General features: G+C 42.6%; 2 protein-coding genes across 4 annotated transcripts in view; both read left to right on the top strand.

The window, feature by feature from the left end:
* Positions 1 to 20,164, top strand: part of rgs3a (regulator of G protein signaling 3a) — a 227,543-nt gene that overhangs the window by 26,756 nt on the left and 180,623 nt on the right. For 2 of the 3 annotated variants that reach the window (XM_079524842.1, XM_079524843.1), the window contains one exon: positions 3,000 to 3,081. The exons of the other annotated variant lie outside the window; for it this stretch is intronic. In XM_079524842.1, coding sequence (XP_079380968.1) covers positions 3,000 to 3,081 — 82 coding nt within the window. The remainder of the gene's footprint in view (positions 1 to 2,999; positions 3,082 to 20,164) is intronic. 3 annotated transcript variants of the gene reach the window in all.
* On the top strand, positions 8,299 to 10,251 carry LOC306940264 (signal recognition particle receptor subunit alpha-like; the record flags this gene model as incomplete). Its single annotated transcript, XM_079525286.1, has 1 exon — positions 8,299 to 10,251. The coding sequence occupies one exon, from the start codon at positions 8,299 to 8,301 to the stop codon at positions 10,249 to 10,251; it is 1,953 nt and encodes a 650-aa protein (XP_079381412.1).

Genomic DNA, 20,164 nt, shown 5'->3' with positions numbered 1-20,164 from the left:
CAGTGCATTCCAACTTGTTGTAGTGCTGAAAGCCAGATCTCCTTTGGTCTTTAAAGGTAGTATATATATATGATTAAAATAAGTGTTGTATATTGTGATGATACTATATAGCGTTTGTTCAGTAAAAGGAGTCTCCAATGTCTCCCCAGCTTTTTATTTTAAAAATAAAATGCATTTTCGGAAACTGAAACTGGGATACCAATTTGATCCAATCAGGATATAGAACGCACTCAGGATACAGATTAAACATGTGGAATTGTAAGTGATGACCAAATTGGAACTGGGCCACTATTAAAGATAAGCTCATAAATAGCTACTCTCTCCTGATTGGCTGACATTTTTTGTCACCTACCTGAACATGTATTTTCTGTTTATTAGAGCTGGAGAGACAGGGAGACTTCTGTTACTGAACAAACACTATAGCAATGATTACTATCACAATATAGCTGCTATTTAGCATTGTTACAGAACAAACACTATAGCAATGATTACTATCACAATATAGCTGCTATTTAACACTGTTACTGAACAAACACTATAGCAATGATTACTATCACAATATAGCTGCTATTTAACATTGTTACAGAACAAACACTATAGCAATGATTACTATCACAATATAGAGCTATTTAACACTGTTACTGAACAAACACTATAGCAATGATTACTATCACAATATAGAGCTATTTAACACTGTTACTGAACAAACACTATAGCAATGATTACTATCACAATATAGAGCTATTTAACACTGTTACTGAACAAACACTATAGCAATGATTACTATCACAATATAGAGCTATTTAACACTGTTACTGAACAAACACTATAGCAATGATTACTATCACAATATAGATGCTATTTAACACTGTTACTGAACAAACACTATAGCAATGATTACTATCACAATATCGTGATTTAAAGCAGCTATAAGTAATGTTTTTTTCTTTTTTTTTTGTATTCCGACAGCTAGCAATGGGTTAAACGCGTCCCCATTTTTTATGTCTCTGTTACACCTCTAGGGGCCACATTCTGCATTAAAAATGAGGAATAATGCATTTAATTTGACTGTCCACTTCCTGATTGGTTAGTCATTTACCGGCAGCAAATGACCAGACCAATGACAAAGCTTCTAGGAAAATCTTTGAACCCCTAGAGGTGTCACAGAGACTACATTTTTTTGGGAGCGTTTAACCCATTGCTGGCTGTCTGAAAAACAAAAAAGACTGTGTGAAACTTTGCATGCACACTCCCTAGAGGCCAAAGAAAGATCTTTGACCTGCATTTTTCACAGCTGCCTTTCATAGTGCCACCAGGAGTCCGACTTTTGTAAAACACATTTCTTGAATATAAATCACAGTATCTCTATAGTCATGTGATCAATATGGATCTGTCCGGTATTTCATATTCCATCCTAATTGGCTAATATTTGCAGGATTGGCCCGTTTTGAACAAAATGCTTCAAATCATGAACGCATAGTGCAATTTGAGGGAAATTTTGCACACACATTCCTACTAGGCCGAGGAATAAATCCCACCCTTTTCACATAGGCCTGCTAGAGTGCCACCAGCAGGTGGACTTTTGTAAAACACATTTTTGGAATAAAATGCCTCAAATCGTGACTTTGAAATGTCGAATTGACATCAAAGGCGTAAGAAGAAATGGCACCCTTTTCACATAACCTACCTGGCCTGGTGGAGATTTGTGCTCCGAGGAGCACTTTTTCTAGTTGTTCATCTTTTTAAAAATATTAGAAAAGGAACGGTTTTAGACTTACAATGTTTCCACCCGACAGCAACGATTTGCAAACTCACCCTCGCCCACTCCCGTCCCTGTCATGTGCTTTATTATCTTATTTTTGTTAGTATTTCACTATTTTCAGCCTTTTATTTCCTCATTTCAGCTTTTATTTGGATTCTGCTTTTCATACTTGATGTTGTGACATGGTGTCATTCATTTGACATGTTCACTCCCCAACATGTTCATATGCTTTTGTGTTCGTCCTCTTCTTCTTTATCACCCCTCTCTCTCTCTCTCTCTCTCTCTCTCTCTCTCTCTTTCTGTTCCTCGCTGTCTCCCTCATTCTCTCTCTCTCTTTCTCTCCTCCCTTCTATTTAATCTCTCATCCTCTGCTCTCCTCTATAACAAGCCCTGGTGTCTCCTGGTGCACGTTGTATTAAATATGTACGCCAGCGTTCACTTCTGGTTCAGATGCCATCCCTTGACTTACAGTACAGATGTCCTCCCATCCCCCTCCTTGTCCCACAGCCTGCAGAAATCTGTCCACTAAGATGCTTTTAAAACGGCGATTATTGTCACAGTCGATGGCCTCACATTATGCAGCACAAAGGAGGAGGGGTCAGGCAACAATAACAACACTGGGAAGATGGAGTGAGACACAGATGTTTTTAAACTTGGCCAGCGGATAGCCAGTGTGAATGTTTACGTACTGTATGTGTGCAAACTAAGGAGAGAGTGTGAGAGAGAGTGAGATGATGATGATGATGATGACATGAGAATTGAGTCAGTCCCCCATTTCTGGCTTTATGTAACCCACATACAGTACATACGCACACACGTACGTACACACACACGCATGCCATCTGGCTCACAAGTAGAGACATCAGCTGTAGGAATGTGTTAAACCTTTCCTTTGTGAGTGGTGAGTGTGTGTATGTTTGTTTGTAGTATGTTTGTAGCCCTGGAGGAACAACCAAGATGTGTGTGTGTGTGTGTGCGACTGTGCGTGTGCGCGTGTGCGTGAGAGAGAGAGAGAGATGCATTTCTGCATGACTTGTTTATGAAATCACATGGACTCACTTTAAATTTACTCCCTATTACTTTGAATCCCCAAGCCAGTCTGGCTCTGCAAGTCTGTGTGCATTTGTGCTATACGCACCCAAAGCAGTGACTGTGTGTGTGTGTGTGTGTGTGTGTGTGTGTGTGTGTGTGTGTGTGTGTGTGTGTGTGTGTGTGTGTGTGTGTGTGTGTGTTGTAGGAGGTGCAGGGTTGGTACTACCTATTAGGGGAAAACCTGGGGAGGAAGAAGCACCTGAAAGTACCCACTCATGAAATTGGTGGTGAGTATAACTGGCAATAGTACTGTGTATGTGTGAGCAGTGGTGTAAAGTAACTAAGTACATACACTCAAGTACTGTACTTATGTACCATTTTGAGGTATTTTCTTTTAGGGTAGCCCCTCCTATGTCTAGCTTTTGGTGCTTTTGGTGTGATCTACAAGCTCACAATTGTGAGTCTTTTATAAAGATTTCTTTTTCATTTTGAACTTGTGAAATGGGACATTCTGCATACTTTAAGCTGTTACTTCAAGCTGAACTTGAGCAAGCGCACCCAGATGCATGTCTGTCCGTATGCCGTGTGTGTCCGCGTGTGGCTGTTTCTGTGTGCGTGCACGCGTGTGTGTGTGTGTGTGTGTGTGTTTCGTGTGCCGTGCACATGGTCAGTGTGTCTCTAAGGGCTTAGTAGTAGTCTCTTGCACGGGAGGTGGGGCAATGCGATGGTGGGTGGGGGTGGCAAGGGATTAAGAGGGAGAGGGATTGGGAGAGCAAATGACAGAAAGAGAGCGAGGGGGGGGGGAGGGGTCTGGATGAACCCTGGCACGTCACAGAGAGAGAGAGAGAGAGAGAGAGAGAGAGAGAGAGAGCTTGTGCTGGAGTGGCTCCGTGCTCACTCATACAGTGCATACACACACACACCACTCTCATTCATTTGGAAGTGTATTCTGAAGTGTTGTCTGTTCCGTCTCTCTCACCCACTATACAGTAGTTTGGCTTTCATGTAGTGGCGGTACAGCATGTGTGTATTATTGGAGTTATGCTACTCATTGCCAGCCATAAGGGCAGCCTAGATTAGGTGAGTACCGTCTTCGTATTACTACTGTATACTTGCTGGTCCCACTGTGCATGAGTTGGACGCTTGGTTGTGTGTGGGGCTGCTTGTTGCAGGGCAACATGAAATATTTACATCAGGGACTGGACGGTGGCTGCATGGTCTCTGTCATCATCCCACATAATAAAGGCAGCCTTTTGTACAGCTTTATGTTATGTCTTTCATCCCATGCTTTTGTTTCTCTCTCTCTCTCTCTCTCTCTCTCTCGCTTTCAAACTCACTCACTCACTTTCTCTCCCCCATATTGTCATTCTCTCTCTCTCTCTCTCTCTCTCTCTCTCAAACTCACTCACTCACTCACTCACTTTCTCTCCTCCATATTGTCATTCTCTCTCTCTCTCTCCCCCCCCCCCCCCCTCTCTCTCTCTCTCTCTCTCTCTCTCTCTGTCTCCCTCCTCCATTCGTGCTCATGTACAATTAATGTACTACTTCCCATGGCTTCTCAGACCATGTGAGCATGCATGTGCTGTCACTTCTGTAACTCAGTCTGTCTGACTTTGCAAGGAAGTCACCTCTTCAGTGTATCCTCTTCAGAGGATGAATTATTTCAACCTTTAACCTAGCAAATAACTTACTGTAGGCTACATACGTATGCATACTCGTGTACTCAGTCTTTCTCCTAACTCAACTTGCACGCATGCAGTCAACGCACACACCTTCTCTCATGTTTCTGACTCTGTTTCTCTCTCTAGTTCTGTCTAAGGGTCATCCACAGCTACAGTATTTATGCAGCCCAATTCTTCTTCATAAGGTTTTCCCTGCAACTTTGACCACTATGCCCTATTTTCAGAAAAAGTCGACAATCTACAAGCCTTTAATGTGACATGTGAGTCTGTAGCTGCTGTTTTAGGCACTGTTGACATCAGTGGCTGAAAGTGGTTAAAACTGGCTTTAGAAAAATACTGGACGAAAGAGCTAGTGGGAAGACAAAAGATGGCTAGATAGCTCATACATACATACTGTACATACATACTGTACATATATATTAAATTCTGTAATGTATGAGTCAGTTGGTGTGCTGAAAATAAACAGGAATGACACATTAAGATTGAGATTATAGCAAGGCAAACTACAGATTATTTTATGATGTCGTCCCTGCTCGGCTGTGTTAATGGATTTTTGGTCGAGGTCTTTCCCAAAGGCAACACTGGCCCACTACTGTCTAGTCTGATACATGAGAGCGAGAGAGAGGGAGAGTGTGTGTGTGTGTGTGTGTGTGTGTGTGTGTGTGTGTGTGTGTGTGTGTGTGTGTGTGTGTGTGTGTGTGTGTGTGTGTGTGTGTGTGTGTGTGTGTGTGTGTGTGTGTGTGTGTGTGTGTGTGTGTGTGTGTGTGTGTGTGTGTGTACACACTGACACACGCGTGTGTATATGTATATTGGTGTGTGTGTTCTTGTTTCCGTGTGTGTGTGTGTGTGTGTGTGTGTGTGTGTGTGTGTGCACATTGCCAGCTGGCAGAATGTAGGCCATGTTGCCACTGCTCTGTCTCATCATGTATGGAACACTGGAATGACCAAAAGACTCATTCCAACAACACTCTGCTTAACATCCAACATCCATCTTTCTTCGTCTCCCTCTCCCTGTCTCTTTCTTTTCCTATCGTTCTGTTCATGCTTTATCATTTGTGGTTTCTCTCTTTCCCCCCTCAGCCTTATATTCATCTCCATCTCATTATGTGTTTGTTAGACTTTGGCGTGCGTCTGTTATGTAACCAAGCAGTATGCCAGAATGTGGAAACTGGTTTTGACAAAACAGTTTGACATTACAGTATAGCCCTATGAACAGTTAATAGGGCCATACTGTTAACCCATTAAGACCTGTGGCCGATTCTACAAATGCCTTCTAAATCAGTACGTATTACAACGGGTATTGCATAGCCGGGTGGGCATGGATTCTTCAGACTAGGATTTCAGCCATAGGTTGGTCTCTGTGTCTGACGTCGTCTTGAGCCATGTTGCTTATTCCCCCAAATACAAACATATTTGTCCCGATGATGGTGGCAGAGTGATTCTCATGTGAGAAAGTGATTGTGGTATTCAGTGAAGACCAGACCATTGTGGTGGTGTCCAACGTGTGCATGACGGTCTCTGACTGTCCTCCACGTGTTTTAGAGAAGGACGAAGAGTCTGGGACGTGTGGAGCGTTGTCTAGGGTGTTTTAGAGAAGGTAGAAGAGTCTGGGACGTGTGGAGCGGTGTCCAGGGTGTTTTAGAGAAGGGAGAAGAGTCTAGGACGGGTGGAGCCTTGTCCAGGGTGTTTTAGAGAAGGGAGAAGAGTCTGGGACGTGTGGAGCGTTGCCCAGGGTGTTTTAGAGAAGGGAGAAGAGTCTGGGACGTGTGGAGCGTTGCCCAGGGTGTTTTAGAGAAGGGAGAAGAGTCTGGGACGTGTGGAGCGTTGCCCAGGGTGTTTTAGAGAAGGGAGAAGAGTCTGGGACGTGTGGAGCGTTGCCCAGGGTGTTTTAAAGAAGAGCAAAGAGTCTAGGACGTGTGGAGCCGCGTTGTTGTTCCGCCGGATTTAAAGCCGGTGGGTATTGTTTCGTAATTGTCTCCACCAGGCCGAAGGCGTGGGGAGAGAGTATGTTTTGCACTCCGTCCGTGTTTGTCCGTGTGTCCATCCGTCCGTCCGTCTGTGGACAGCTAATCTCCGGCACCGTTGGCCTGATCGCAGCCATACTCTGCACACACACACGTCTTTTGATTAATCTCCGTCCTGGGCATTGGGCGTAATTATTTAATAGGACGGAGACCTCTCTCCGTCTTGGCCGGCCAGAGTGTTAAGAAAATGTCTCCCCCTCTGTTTTTTTTTAACACTTTGATTGCTACAGGATCTCGGCAGGCCTATTTTGATGTTGCTACCGTTTAACATTGCACAAAGGCCTTGTTCGGGGGCCCACAGCAAAATGTTCTCTTATAGCGAGAATCACACGCATACATCAAAAGAAAGCTGAACTTGTCCACTTCAATTAAAAAAATACATTTTGATTTTACCATGTTCCATTCTGGAGATATTGACCTTTTTGCAACACCTGCATTTGCCTGGAAGTGGTTATCTTGAACAGCGAGCAGAGTTATGGATGGTTTAAAGTCAGAGACATTGACAGGCAGATATAAAATTGAACCCAATAAATATCCTATACATCCTATACACCGAATGAAAGCCCTGAATGTGTACTTTTACGAGGAAAAGAGTAAACATTGATCCAATGTACAGTTAGACAGTAATTGGTTATTGAATGCAGCTTGTGCCCACCAGATAACTTCAGAGAAGACATGGACGTGAACTCCTCAATATTCACAAAATAAGGCCTATAGCGACATATAAATACTATATACCGTATGAAACAGAAGACTCTCTGCTTTCATAAGAAAAAAATCACACCCGTGTGAACTGAGTGGTGTAAGGTTTTATATAGCATGATCAGCTGTGGTCTGACGTAATGTCTGACGTTAAAGATCTTTGGCTAGGTAGACTCGTCTTCTGATGTGATGATTTGTGACCATGAAGTTGATTCAGCTGGAGTTTTTGTCCGATGTGAGGTATTATATAAGGTAAGGTATTATATAGCCTGATCAGCTCTGATCTGACGTAATGAAATCACACCTGGATGTGATTTCACAACTGGCTTTTTTTGTGCAGAGAAAATGACCATGGTTGCTACGGTCATCCAGTTCACCCGGGTGTGATTTAATTACTTTTCACACACCGACTGGATCATTCCATGGGCGCGTCCATTTTACACTGGCTTAGTGGCTTCTACACGTAAAGCGGCCCGCCCTCCTGTTTTCAGGAGGGGATGGGTTTTTCTTTTTTTTTTTTTCTGATCACGTGAGCGGGACTAAGCAGCAATGATAGGGGGATGGTTCTTCATTGTCCGGGTGGGTAAAAAGATGAATGAAAGTATGCTATAAAAAAGTGATTAAAACGTATGGATACGTGGTTCGCACCCGACGTTTGATTAATTGATAACGTATTGATACGCGATTAGCGTCGGCTGTGTTAAGTTGAACCCTGGACATGTGTTGAGTGCTTATAGTGGGAAGTTTATCGGATCGGCGGTTGTCCAGGACAGCAATAGGTCTCCATTTAAGACCTTTACATTTAAGCCTGCATTTGAGTGTATCCCGTCCGAATGTTGTCAGGACTATGACATCATATTGATGACATTAGTGATCTCCATACATGGGCATAAAAGGGACACAGGCAGACAGATACAAAGATCCCCATATAAAGGTGTTGTGCTGTGTGTGTGTGTGTGATGTCATGCCAGAGCGCTGATCAGTCTATATAAGGTATCTTCAAATGTGAGAGAGAGTGCATGACACATGTAGACACAATACTTTTTGCTAATAGACTTGTAATTTGCTAAAGGCCTTGTTTTTGTGCTGTGGCAAGATGCTGGATTTCTTCACCATCTTCAGCATGGGGGGTGTAGTGTTGTGGTCCTTTCAGGGAGCTGGGGTCAAGGAGTCCTTCACTGGTCCCGTCAACGCGTTGATCCGCTCCGTGGTCCTTCAGGAACGCACTGGGAACAATTCCTTCACTCACCAGTCCTTGAGTCTTAGATACAAATTGGATAATGAATTTGAGTTGGTTTTTGTGGTGGGTTTTCAACAAATCCTGATGCTGACTTATGTGGATAAGTTGGTAGATGATGTTCGCCTTCGCTTCCGGGATTGCTACAAGAATGAGCTAGAGCAGAACGGAGACATGAAATTTCTCATCCACAGCTTTGAGTTCGATAATGAATTCCAGAAGTTTCTTGAGGAGGCAGAGAGCAGCAAAGCTCGAGTTACTGTCTCGATGCGGACTTTCAAAAATTCCCCGAAGTCCCAAAAAACTGTTAAGTCAATGATCACAACAAAGGGTGAGGACAAAGGCATGGAAGACCAGTGTGTAATAAAAAAAAAGAATGCCAAGAAAGAGTCTCCTGCAGCTGAGCCAGTTAAAGAGGAACAAGGCAAGGGCTCGACTGCCAGCCAAAAGGTGGTTGAGAACGGCAATCACAACTTAACCCCGGATGAGATTATTCAGAAGAATAGGGAACAATTTGTCCTCAAGCAAAAGAGGGGACCTGTTGAGAAACCCACCAAGTCCCCAAAACACCATAAGCCTAAGGAAAAGCAAAGGTGGGGTTGTGAGACATCTGGCAACAGCGCCAAAGACCTGGACTACAGCCAGAAAAGTGGAGATCTTACCCGTAAGGATGCTGACCAGGCCCACGACTCGCAAACTGACTTGGAGATGCAGCTAAGCTCCATGAAGGGAGAGCTGCAGTCTGTGGGGTGCGAGTCCAGCGAGGAAGAGTTGGAGGAAGAAGAGGCGGAGCCAGAGAGAGTTATGGTCGCTGAAAAGAACACAAAACCAAAAACGGGTGGTTTTGGCGGCATGTTTAGAATGCTGAAGGGTTTGGTGGGATCCAAGGCCCTCACCCAGGAGGACATGGAGCCAATGCTGGAAAAGATGAGGGAACACCTCATCACTAAGAATGTAGCTTCCGACATTGCCTCCCAGCTCTGTGACTCTGTTGCCAAGAAACTTGTGGGCAAACTCATGGGCACATTCACCACTGTGGCCTCAACAGTGAAGCAGGCCCTGCACGACTCTCTGGTGCAAATTCTGCAGCCCAAGCGGAGGGTGGACATCCTGAGAGACGTCCAAGAGGCCCACAGTCAGAGACGTCCATATGTCATAACCTTCTGTGGCGTCAACGGGGTCGGCAAGTCCACCAACCTGGCCAAGGTCGCCTTCTGGCTGATTGAAAACAACTTCACCGTTCTAATCGCGGCCTGTGACACGTTCCGCTCCGGGGCTGTGGAGCAGCTCCGGACTCACCAGCGACATCTGAACTCTAAGCACCCCCCCGAGCAGCACAGTGGGCGGCCGGTTGTGCAGCTGTACGAGAAGGGCTACGGGAAGGATGCGGCCAAAATCGCTATGGACGCCATTGCCTACGCCCGTAACCAGGCCTTCGATGTGGTGCTGGTGGACACTGCAGGGCGCATGCAGGACAACACCCCCATGATGACGGCCTTGGCTAAGCTTGTCGCCATCAACACGCCCGACCTGGTGCTGTTCGTAGGGGAGGCTCTGGTGGGCAACGAGGCCGTCAATCAGCTGGTGAAGTTTAATCAGGCCCTGGCCGACCACTCCGCTTCTGACGAGCCCCGCCTCATCGATGGAATTGTTCTCACCAAGTTTGACACCATCGATGACAAGGTTGGCGCTGCCATTTCCATGACCTACAGCACAGGCCAGCCCATTGTATTTGTGGGCACGGGACAGACCTATAATGACCTGCGCACTCTCAATGCACGCTCTGTTGTCAATCTCCTTATGAAGACTTGAGTGGCTGTATGTTTCTGTTCATTCATCCTTGTATTAAAAATCACACTCGTGTGAAGTGAGGGGCGCTCCTATCATCATACATCATCACATTCTGTGCTCAGCCAATCAAATCATCGCAAAGTTAGTACACACAGGCGCACAAAGCTAACACCAAGATATGTTCTATAGTATTCTCTATAGTATTCTTCATGTTTCTTCCTTCCATATATTGCACCAAGCAAACTCAAGTCACGCAGGTTCCAATTCTCTAGGTGAGAATAATAGGATTCAGGGATTTCCTTGCCCTGCTGGTAGTGTGCACAAGAAATGTGACGCTGATTGGTGTTGTGGTTTGCGAGATTAGCCACGGACACAAAGACAAACACAGACAAAACCACTCCCCCCCTGCCTTCGGCCTGGCGGAGATAATTAAACTTTACGTTTATATCATATTTTAGGTGCTGTAAATTGTAAACTACCACCAATTCTTAATCTATTGTTGATGTTTTCACAATCTTTTTTCCCCCCCAGCAATTATACAGTATTACTGAATAAAATCCCAAGGTATGGGGCTAGCTCTGTCATTCATCTTTCATCCATCTCAAATTTACATTTTCAGGGTTGGCAAAAGAGGGTTTAAGCAATAAACCCGGGATTTCGGGCGTGTGACATAGGCTACATTGGGTTAACTGCAACCATCTAGAAAAAACAAAGCCATATTGAGTCCTATTTCGTATGACAGTGTTTGGCGCAGAATTATAAATCAGTGGTTCTATGGTGTATACTGTATAGCATTGTACAGTATGGGTGGGCGATATAGTTGAGATTCAGATTAATAAAATGGGAAGGAAGTATGTGCATTTTTGTTAGGAATAATATAATTTGATTTGAAGTGTAGAAAATCAAGATGATGGCAATTGTAATAGAAAATAACCCAAATAACTCTAGTGTATAAACATCCCATCTGATAGGCTTTAAGGTAGTTGGGCTCAAAAAGGCAAAACATTTAAATAAGCTTCTCTTTTGGTGTGTTACCAAATGTAATGCCTACAATTCCAGTTGCTTGTAATGCCTCCAATTCCAGTTGCTTGTAATGCCTCCAATTCCAGTTGCCTCCAGTTCAAATGTTGTGATTATTTTGGGGGGTCGTGGCTTGAGTGGTTTGGGAAACCTTGACTTGTGTAATTGACAAGGTTGTACTTTTATGTGCTGTCATATCAAAACGCACATGCATGTAACGCTGTATCAGTTATATTCTAAGAGACAGGTTGAAATGTAAGTAGGGGTACCCCTGGAGGAAATGTATGTGTCCTGATATACAATATCATGCCCCTCCCTCTGAATGAAAATGAAATAGAAGTACCCTCCCCAAATGATTAAACAAAATTATCACCCTCCCCTAAAAATAACATGACAGTCAGATAACTCATGAATAGATTGAACAATTATTATTACTAGAGCGGTGCCGGTTGGGCACTGGCCTACTTGGAACAATGCAAGTTGGAAATGCATGTCCCACCCAGTTATTATGTCTGTGTCCCTTTTTATGAGAGAAAATCCAGACGGGAAGCACGCACATCTCAAATAATGTTTACGGATTCTGGACAAAAATATACATACAGGAAAAAGGTTGGATGTCCGCACACCGATGTTTAGTTCCCAGTAGTTTTATTGGTACATATAGTTCAGGAATCAATGTTTCGACCCCTCCGGGGCTTCATCCGAAACGTTGATTCCTGAACTATTATGTACCAATAAAACTACTGGGATCTAAACATCGGTGTGCGGACATCCAACCTTTTTCCTGTGTCCCTTTTATGCCCATATATGGAGTTCTTTGTCAGGCATGTATTGTCCATATATGGAGTCTTTTTTTTTCCTTCTTCAAATATGGAGTCTCTGCAGTTGTCAACATCATTGTGAACCCTGTTCTTGTCACTTCTCTCATTGCAGGGTGTCTCAAAACGTCTTTAACCACATTATCAGCTTCTTCAACTCTCTCTTTTCTCTTAATCATATGAGTATTCATTAATTGCATTGTGCTTCATTTATTTTTTGAGGGGCACTAGCCTCTCCTATACAGCTTTTGTCCCCACATGTCTCAATATTTGCCAATCATTTGACAATGAAAGGAGAAATTAGGTTAAATCCCCGACAAATCTTGTCCCCACACATCTCATATTTTCCATCGACAATGAAAGGAGAAATTAGGTCAAATGTCCGCCTAATATGATGTAAATTTGTGGCAACAGGCAAGTTGGCAACAGGCATTTTCATTGGCCAGTATGAGATGATTCCTGATGATGTATGATGATAAGAGCGCCCCTCACTTCACACAGGTGTGATTTTTTTACTTGCATTCTCCAACAAAAGTTGCGTGCCGTGCCGTATTTATTTCACCTTGCATTTGTTTTATTTATTTTTTCTTCCAGAAAATACATGTGACTGTGAGTTGAACCAATCAGAACTCCCGTAACAGTCTGTCAGCCAACCAGAAACATGTTTTAAAAGCCTACTGTATCCGATAATATTTTGCACACACCGTAGGCACGGAAAAAGGCTGTTTCCATATCCAGTCTAAACCGGATCTCCAACTACAAAGTGAACTGAGCCCATACCCAGGCATAGAGTTATATGACTGAGGGCATTCTGGTTTGTTGCGCACCAGCTTTTTTATCTCTGTTGAAAACAAACACTGAACGCATGGATCACGCTGACTGACTGCACTTTATTAGAAAACTCAACTAATAACACAGGCCCCCCTTTTCCTACATTTTGACTGGTCCCTAAATATAGCATAAATCTTTAATACTTGCCCATTACATTTCTGTCTCTACTGCAAACACTACAACAAAACAAAATATTCAAATGGTAAAAATATAAAGTGGGCAGGACTTAAAAATATAAAAGGCAATATGTGTTTTATTTCAGATTCCCTGTGAGAACAGTTTTCTATTCCAACGGAATTGGAATAGAAAATGTTGTCAGTGCTGATTGCTTCTCGTTAGCAGATTCTATTACTTGAAACGCATAATGTCTCTGTTAACCCCTTGGGGACACTGTGGCGTTCAGTGCAGTGCACATAATGATACACATGAATGTGCCACTTAATGATCGTGCCATCTATGCAAAACTAATTATATTGTCATCAGCAACAAAAGGATGGTGCATATGAGGTGAAAGGCTTTGTGAGAGTGGCATTCAAAATGTCTTAAATAAGATGTGGCAGTTGTTGTTATTCTAGGATGATTACGTCTTTCCAACGCATAAAGCGCCCTTGAAAGTAGCGTTGAATTGCACGCTGATCGAGGAATGCCATTCAATTGCCTAACCGTGACATTGGTGGTGCTCAGGTGTTCAGATTCAAATTCAGAACCTCTACACAGACTGTTGCAACGTCTCTCCAATGTTGTCCTATTTTCTGCATGCTGAACTGTAAATGTAACTTTTATAATTGCCGGTGTAACTGTGGGGGGTCCATATGGACGGCCATGGGTGGCCGTAGCTGAGTGGGTAGAGGAATGTCATATGGTTCACCCAATATATGTCACATGTGCCGAAGAGTGAGACATTTAATAAATGTTTGTGGACGCCATACAGGTATATGGAGTTAAGAGGTAGAGGAGGACGTCACATCTCAGGCTGTTCATGCTGTATCGGACTAAAGGCAATTTCATTTAAAGAATACAAATGAGACTCCTGTGTTTTGGGGGACATCATTTACAATGAAATGGACATTACACGTGTGCTGTACTTCTGTTTCCTTATACAGACTACAGTATGATTTGGATGATGGATGAGCCAGTTTGTATGGCGCGTTGTTGCTAGTGTGTTATATGAATTTACAAAGCATTTCAGGGTTTTCCCTTTTATGTCTGATGTTCATCAGGGATTAGCTACATGAAGTAGTACAAGTGTTAGTGTTTTTTTTTGTTCATATTTGCCGCTTCAGGCCACCCTCATGCTCTGGTTTTTAATTGTATTTTTAGATTCATAATGTGTCAGTGAGGACAAGTGACCCACAGTGACATGTACGTGTGTGTGTCTTTAACCATGGATAATGTGTTCCCCCTCACCCCCTTTATCTTACAATGCGGGTCAGGTGGTTTGCATGTTCGGAGAAATAAATGACTGTGTCTGGAGCCTGCGCTTGAAAAGTATGTCATATGAATAATGACGAATCCTTCTAGTTAACTGTGTGTGTGCGTGTGCGTGCGTGCGTGCGTGCGTGCGTGGGTGCGTGTGTCATGTCAGACGCACACACATGATTAGATGTTTTGGCAGTTTGACATTTTATTACATTTATGTTTAATTACTCGGTGCATTAAAAAAAAACACGTCATGCAAATAGGATTATTTTTTGTTGACAGACAGATGGTGTGCCATATCTTTTGTTCATCAGATTAACAGTTTGTCATAGTAATACAATTTAGATGTCATGGGCTGTAGTGATCTTTTCAGAAGTCACACTAGACCGTGGTTCTCAAAGCGGGGACCCTCAGGGATCCTTGAGGGAGTTCCAGGGGGTCTCCATCAAAATGAGTTAATATAGGGAGTTCCAGGGGGTCCCCATCAAAATGAGTTAATATAGCATGAAAATCAGTTTTTACCACTTTAAACCTACGACGTGTGTAAGAGAAGTAACAGGACTGTGGCAGCCACGACTCTTATGTCACTGACATTGTATTGCTCAGCATCTCACCACCACTATTCTGAAGACCTGAGACCAGATTCTACAAATGTCTTCTAAATCATAACCCGAAGCAAAAATATAAGTTAAAAACGTTTGCTGTGAAGTGTGAAAGAATATATATTCAAAATGTGCACACGTTTTCATGATTAAAAAAAAAGCAGATCTACAAGCTTGTAACGCGCAATGAGCTTGTATATCTGCTATTTTCCAACAACTAAAGTATAAAATACTGTTGAATGCGGTTAACAGCTAAGGTTCCTGATCTTAATGGGATAATAATGCTCACTTGTCTCACTCTGCTTCTGTTCCAGGCGGTTGTGTAATTACACTGCGGGTACCCTCTGTCACGCAGCTGGAGGTGGCACTAACATGGAGCAAAGAATCAAATCAAATTTCAAATTGATTCTTTGCTCCATGTCCGTGCCACCTCCAACTGAGGGTATCGACAGTGAGTCATTTCAGCCTGGAAGAGAAGCACAGAGTGAGAGGCTCGCTTTAGCTCGCTCGGTGGTGCCAAACGTGGCTCAAGTTTGCTTGAGACAGCGCGCCTCCATCACGGAGGCATCTAAAACTATAAGCATGTAAAACTAAAAAGAAAAATGTGTTAACTTTGGTCACCATTGAGAACAGTGGAAATATATCTCTGTATATGCATGATTGTAATGTACTTCTCATGATGTAATTGTTCACTATGCTCGTACACAATGACCAAAATAAAAACATAATTTCAAAAAAAAAAGCATGTAAAACTATAGATTATCAACCAAAAAACTGTGAGAGGCACTTCCGCTTTGGCCAAAGAAACAGGGCGTGGTTAAGCACAAGCCGTGTAGAGTTTAGAATTAACATAATTAAGAGCTTAGCGTACTCAACTAGCATTGAGTCATGAGGGGGCTCCCACAGGGGGGCATCTGTTACTTTTCTTACACAACTTGTATATATATTTAAAAATAGCTCGGTGAGCTTGTAGATCGGCTAGAGATAAGTGGTGCACCACGACCACGGTACCGCATATGTAGGCACACTGCAGTGTGACAGTGGAGCTAGCAACCTCGAAGGGCTCAAGAGGGAGTGGAGGGCAGCGATTCAGGAGTCCTGAGTTGGTGTTGGCTAGTCCTCACTCTCGCATCACATCATGGCATGGCTGCATACAGACACACATCTATGTATATCTTTGTGGTGCTGTATTGTTGTGGCTATGTCTGAGATGCTATGTATGTGCCCGATGCTTATTCTTCACCATTTTTAACCTGACATGCCTATTTTGGGCATGTCCTTTTAGACAGAAATGTTTAAAGATTTGGGAAAAATAGCAAACATGGCACATCTTCACAGCTCACAGTGTTATTGAATTGCATCACGACATGTTGTGAGCTGGTAAATCTGACCTCAGGCTTGAGATGTAGTGATGCTTGACTGTTGACTCTGTATTTACACTAGATTGCTGTAGTACAATTTTCAGTGTGACTGTAAAGACCTGAAATCCTTTTTATTTGTATTATGTCTGTCTATCTAAGCACTAAGCTGGCAGGACTACTATCTAGGAATGACTAGTGTTTTGTTTCACATTTTCTGATGTTAATACAATTAATGTAGAAGAACAGGTTGCCTGTGGCATTAATGGAGTGATGCACAGGAGGCAACATGCCGTTGCACCATGGCATTTCAGACAACTTGATGGATGCACGCAACAGGACACGGAACTCCCATTTCTTTACGTTTCGCTATTCTGATTAAATCCCCTGTAACTCGAACAGGGACACTGACATCACACTGTGTTGACAGACACGAGATATAATCCCTTTGGCAGGCCCACACCACCCTTAGGACGGGAGGAGGAAATTAAACATGTGTCAATCACTGGTGTCAGGCTGTCCAAAACCCTAGGTGGCATTAGCCTCGGTCCAAGGCCTCACTCATCTAAGGTGGCATCATACGAGAGATGAGTCAACAACATGTAGTGACATGGCTGTCACTACATGGCTGTCACTACTCAAGTAGTGTCACGAGTAAATATCTATATATTATATTCAAAATGTTTAAACAAAATAATTCCAATATTTTTCTAACTTATTTAATAAATAAAATGACACACTTTAATGATTTCCATCAATAAAATAAAAAAATAAAACGTTAAGAAGTTGTGAGCTTGTAGAAATTAAGTTGAGTGAGTATCATTTTGTGTTGTCTTTTTATGGGAGGGTCAGAGAAGAATTTAATAATTTAATAAAAGTTTAATAATATAAACTATGTTAATATGATGGATATGAATGATGCACAACTAATTAACCGTTTATTCGAAAAAGACTTATTTAAATTGGCAAATTATTTAGAGAAAGCCTGGGACCTGAGGGAAAAAGCAAGGTACAGCCAGTAAGGAATATATTCATTCAGATCTGCTATTTTCACTAGTTTGGGTAAATGTCTTATTTCTTTTTTGGGTGTTTGGGAACCACTGCTTTACATGATTTAATACTTTACACTTATACCCCACTACATCTCGGAGGCAAATATTGTACATCAATAAAGTGCTTCCAGTTTAATGTTGTGTCCTCCCAAATTCTCTGGACAGACGAGGGACGGTAAAAAGTGTCAGGTTCAGGGAAGCAGAGGTTGCATGAATTTATTTTCAAATTAAAAAAATTAAATGTAAATGGCCAAGGAGTAGCCCCAATGATGGCTTTTTACATGGAAATGTGCCAACGAAGCCATCTGCGGTAGGATACTGAAGTCAGACCTGCCATGTCATACAGATGACGGCTCTGTGTAAAGGGATTTGACATTTAAAATAAAACATAAAGATCCCCGGAAGACTGCGTCTATTGCCTGGAGAGTGGTTGCAGAGGTGTCCATAAAAGGGAGGCATGAATCTGTTTAAATTGTCCTGTTGTGCATTACCAAATGCATCTGTCTTTGTTAAGTGTGTGCTAATGTAGACATGAAAGTGTATTTTCATGCCCTTGCATGAGTATTGGTGTGTGCTTCCTTTGTCTATGTGTAAGGTGGCATGAGCTAAAAAAAAATATATATAACTGAAATCTGTTTAAATTTAACTTATTTCGTTCCATTTGTACACTCTGAGTTAAATTAACATTGAGGATTTGACTATGTGCCTGGCCCTGCATGCATTGTTGCTCATTGTTGCTGTGGCTATGGCTTTGAGTTTAGAATCAGTGGCTGTACTGGTGACATTATTCCACTCCCTGCAGTAGGCATTTTGTGTCGACCTCTTTGACGTTTCATCATCCTAATTAATGCTTGATGATGTACATAAGTGTTTACTGCTGAAACTGGCAAACAGCGAGAGAGTAAATTGCAGTGAGAGAGAAGATTACTTTGGCAATGAAAACATATGTTTTCTCATGCCAATAAAGCAGTAAAATGGTTGAGTATGATAGATTTATCAAATCACATATCTCTCCAAAGTTTCACATGAATCTTATTTCTGGAGATTACACTTCATTCCCACATGAAGCAGATCATTTATTCCCATTCCTATTATATAAATAGTTTACTATTTATTTCTATACAGCCACTTTGCAATAGGTTGTTGGCCTAAACCTGTTTTTAAAACCCAGTGCTTCCAAAAAACTGAAATTCTATTAGCTTTCAAGTAAGCCGTCTTCCTCTAAACTACAATGACACGCACTCTTTTTTTCTCCCCAGTGTAGTTGCTGCCAATTCCCCATATGTTTTCCTATAGTCACTGCCAACCGCTACTGTTTGGTCTTGGGCAGGGTGTAGAGATACTGCAACTAACATGTCTCTTCCGAATACACTTGGAGACGAAAGCCACTTCTTTTCACCTGACAGTGAGGAGTTTCACTGGGAGGGCATCCCTCCCAGTTCTGTGGCTATAGTGCAGCGACAGAGTAGCCTACTCTCTCCCCTGCCGGCTTTCCACCCCCCACCATGGCCAAATGCTATTGTTGGGGCCACCCAGCCGAGCTGTTGGCACCGTGGAGGAATTGAATGTCAGTCTCTTCATGGTGGTGGAAAGGTACTTTAATCCAGGTGTTCTGAACCTTTTCAGGCCGTGACCCCCCCCCCCCCCCCCCCCCCCCCCAAAAAAATAATCATATTTGAATTGGGGGACCCCAAATTAATCATAATTGAAACTGCAACTCTGACAAACACTTTTGCATTCAATTTAGTTTGACTCGGACACGGTCTGCAACGGATGAGGGGTTATAGATCTGCTATTTTCACAATTCTTGCCCATTTCTTATATTATTTGACAATTCAGTTTTTATAGAATAGTTTGTTGATTCATTTGAAGCAGTAATGGTCTTTTTTCCATTCCATTCCATTCCATTCCTTTTTTTTTTTTTTTTTTATGTACCGTATTCAGCATTTTAATGGTCACCACCCAAAATATTGTGGGACCCACTGCTTTAACCCTGCTTTAACCCTTCGCCAGATACGCGGCAATAGCTTTCTTGACCAGTCTTTGATCAAATACTTCATACCATATCAAAACCAGGCACTTTGACTCTGAATGTGTCCAGTAATTGTCCATACGTTAGACAAGAGACAGCTATTTTAACGACTACTCATCTTTGTGCCAGTCTTCAGAATATGCTACACTGCAAATTATTTTATGGGTCCATTTTTACACTCTGTTAATTTAACTCTCAAGATTTTAATACTGTGCTGTATGCCTGTCCTTGACAATGGAGTCCCAAGGGCGCACTATACTGACCACTGTTATCAGTGCCAACAATTATTGTCTCATACGCGATCTCAAAGGTCTATGAAAAGGAGAAGTGGAGGCTGTGTTTAAGTTAACTCCTCCTTTCTTGGCTTTTCCGCTCGATCCCATTAAGTGTTTATTTGTTTGCGAGTGAAAGGACATGAATAGAGAGGCTGGGTGTCAAGTGAGTGGTGTGGCGAGGTACTTGGGGAGAGCTGAGGGTATTTATCTTCTGACAGGTCTGTGGCAGGACTGGCTGACTTGACTGTGGCAGGCTGCCAACACCTTTAACCACTTGAACTCCAGCAAGCCTATTATTTTCGTATTATTATTATTAAAGAACTTGTTTTTTCAAAAACACAAGCTCACAAGACGCCGCGAGGTGACACATTGTGAGCTTGCAGAGCGGCTATTTTCAAAGTATCAAATACATCTAGGGCTCAAGTGGTTGAGCTTTTATAAGTTGTGTCCTCTACTTATTTTCCACTCTCTTATTTTCCAATCAATCTTTGTGTCCCTCACTCTCCCCGTATTTCTTCTTTCTTTCT

This window comes from Electrona antarctica, assembly GCF_951216825.1.
Source record: "Electrona antarctica genome assembly, chromosome: 16".
In the NCBI taxonomy this organism is placed as follows: domain Eukaryota; kingdom Metazoa; phylum Chordata; class Actinopteri; order Myctophiformes; family Myctophidae; genus Electrona; species Electrona antarctica.
This window is presented reverse-complemented; position numbering and strand designations above follow the sequence as displayed.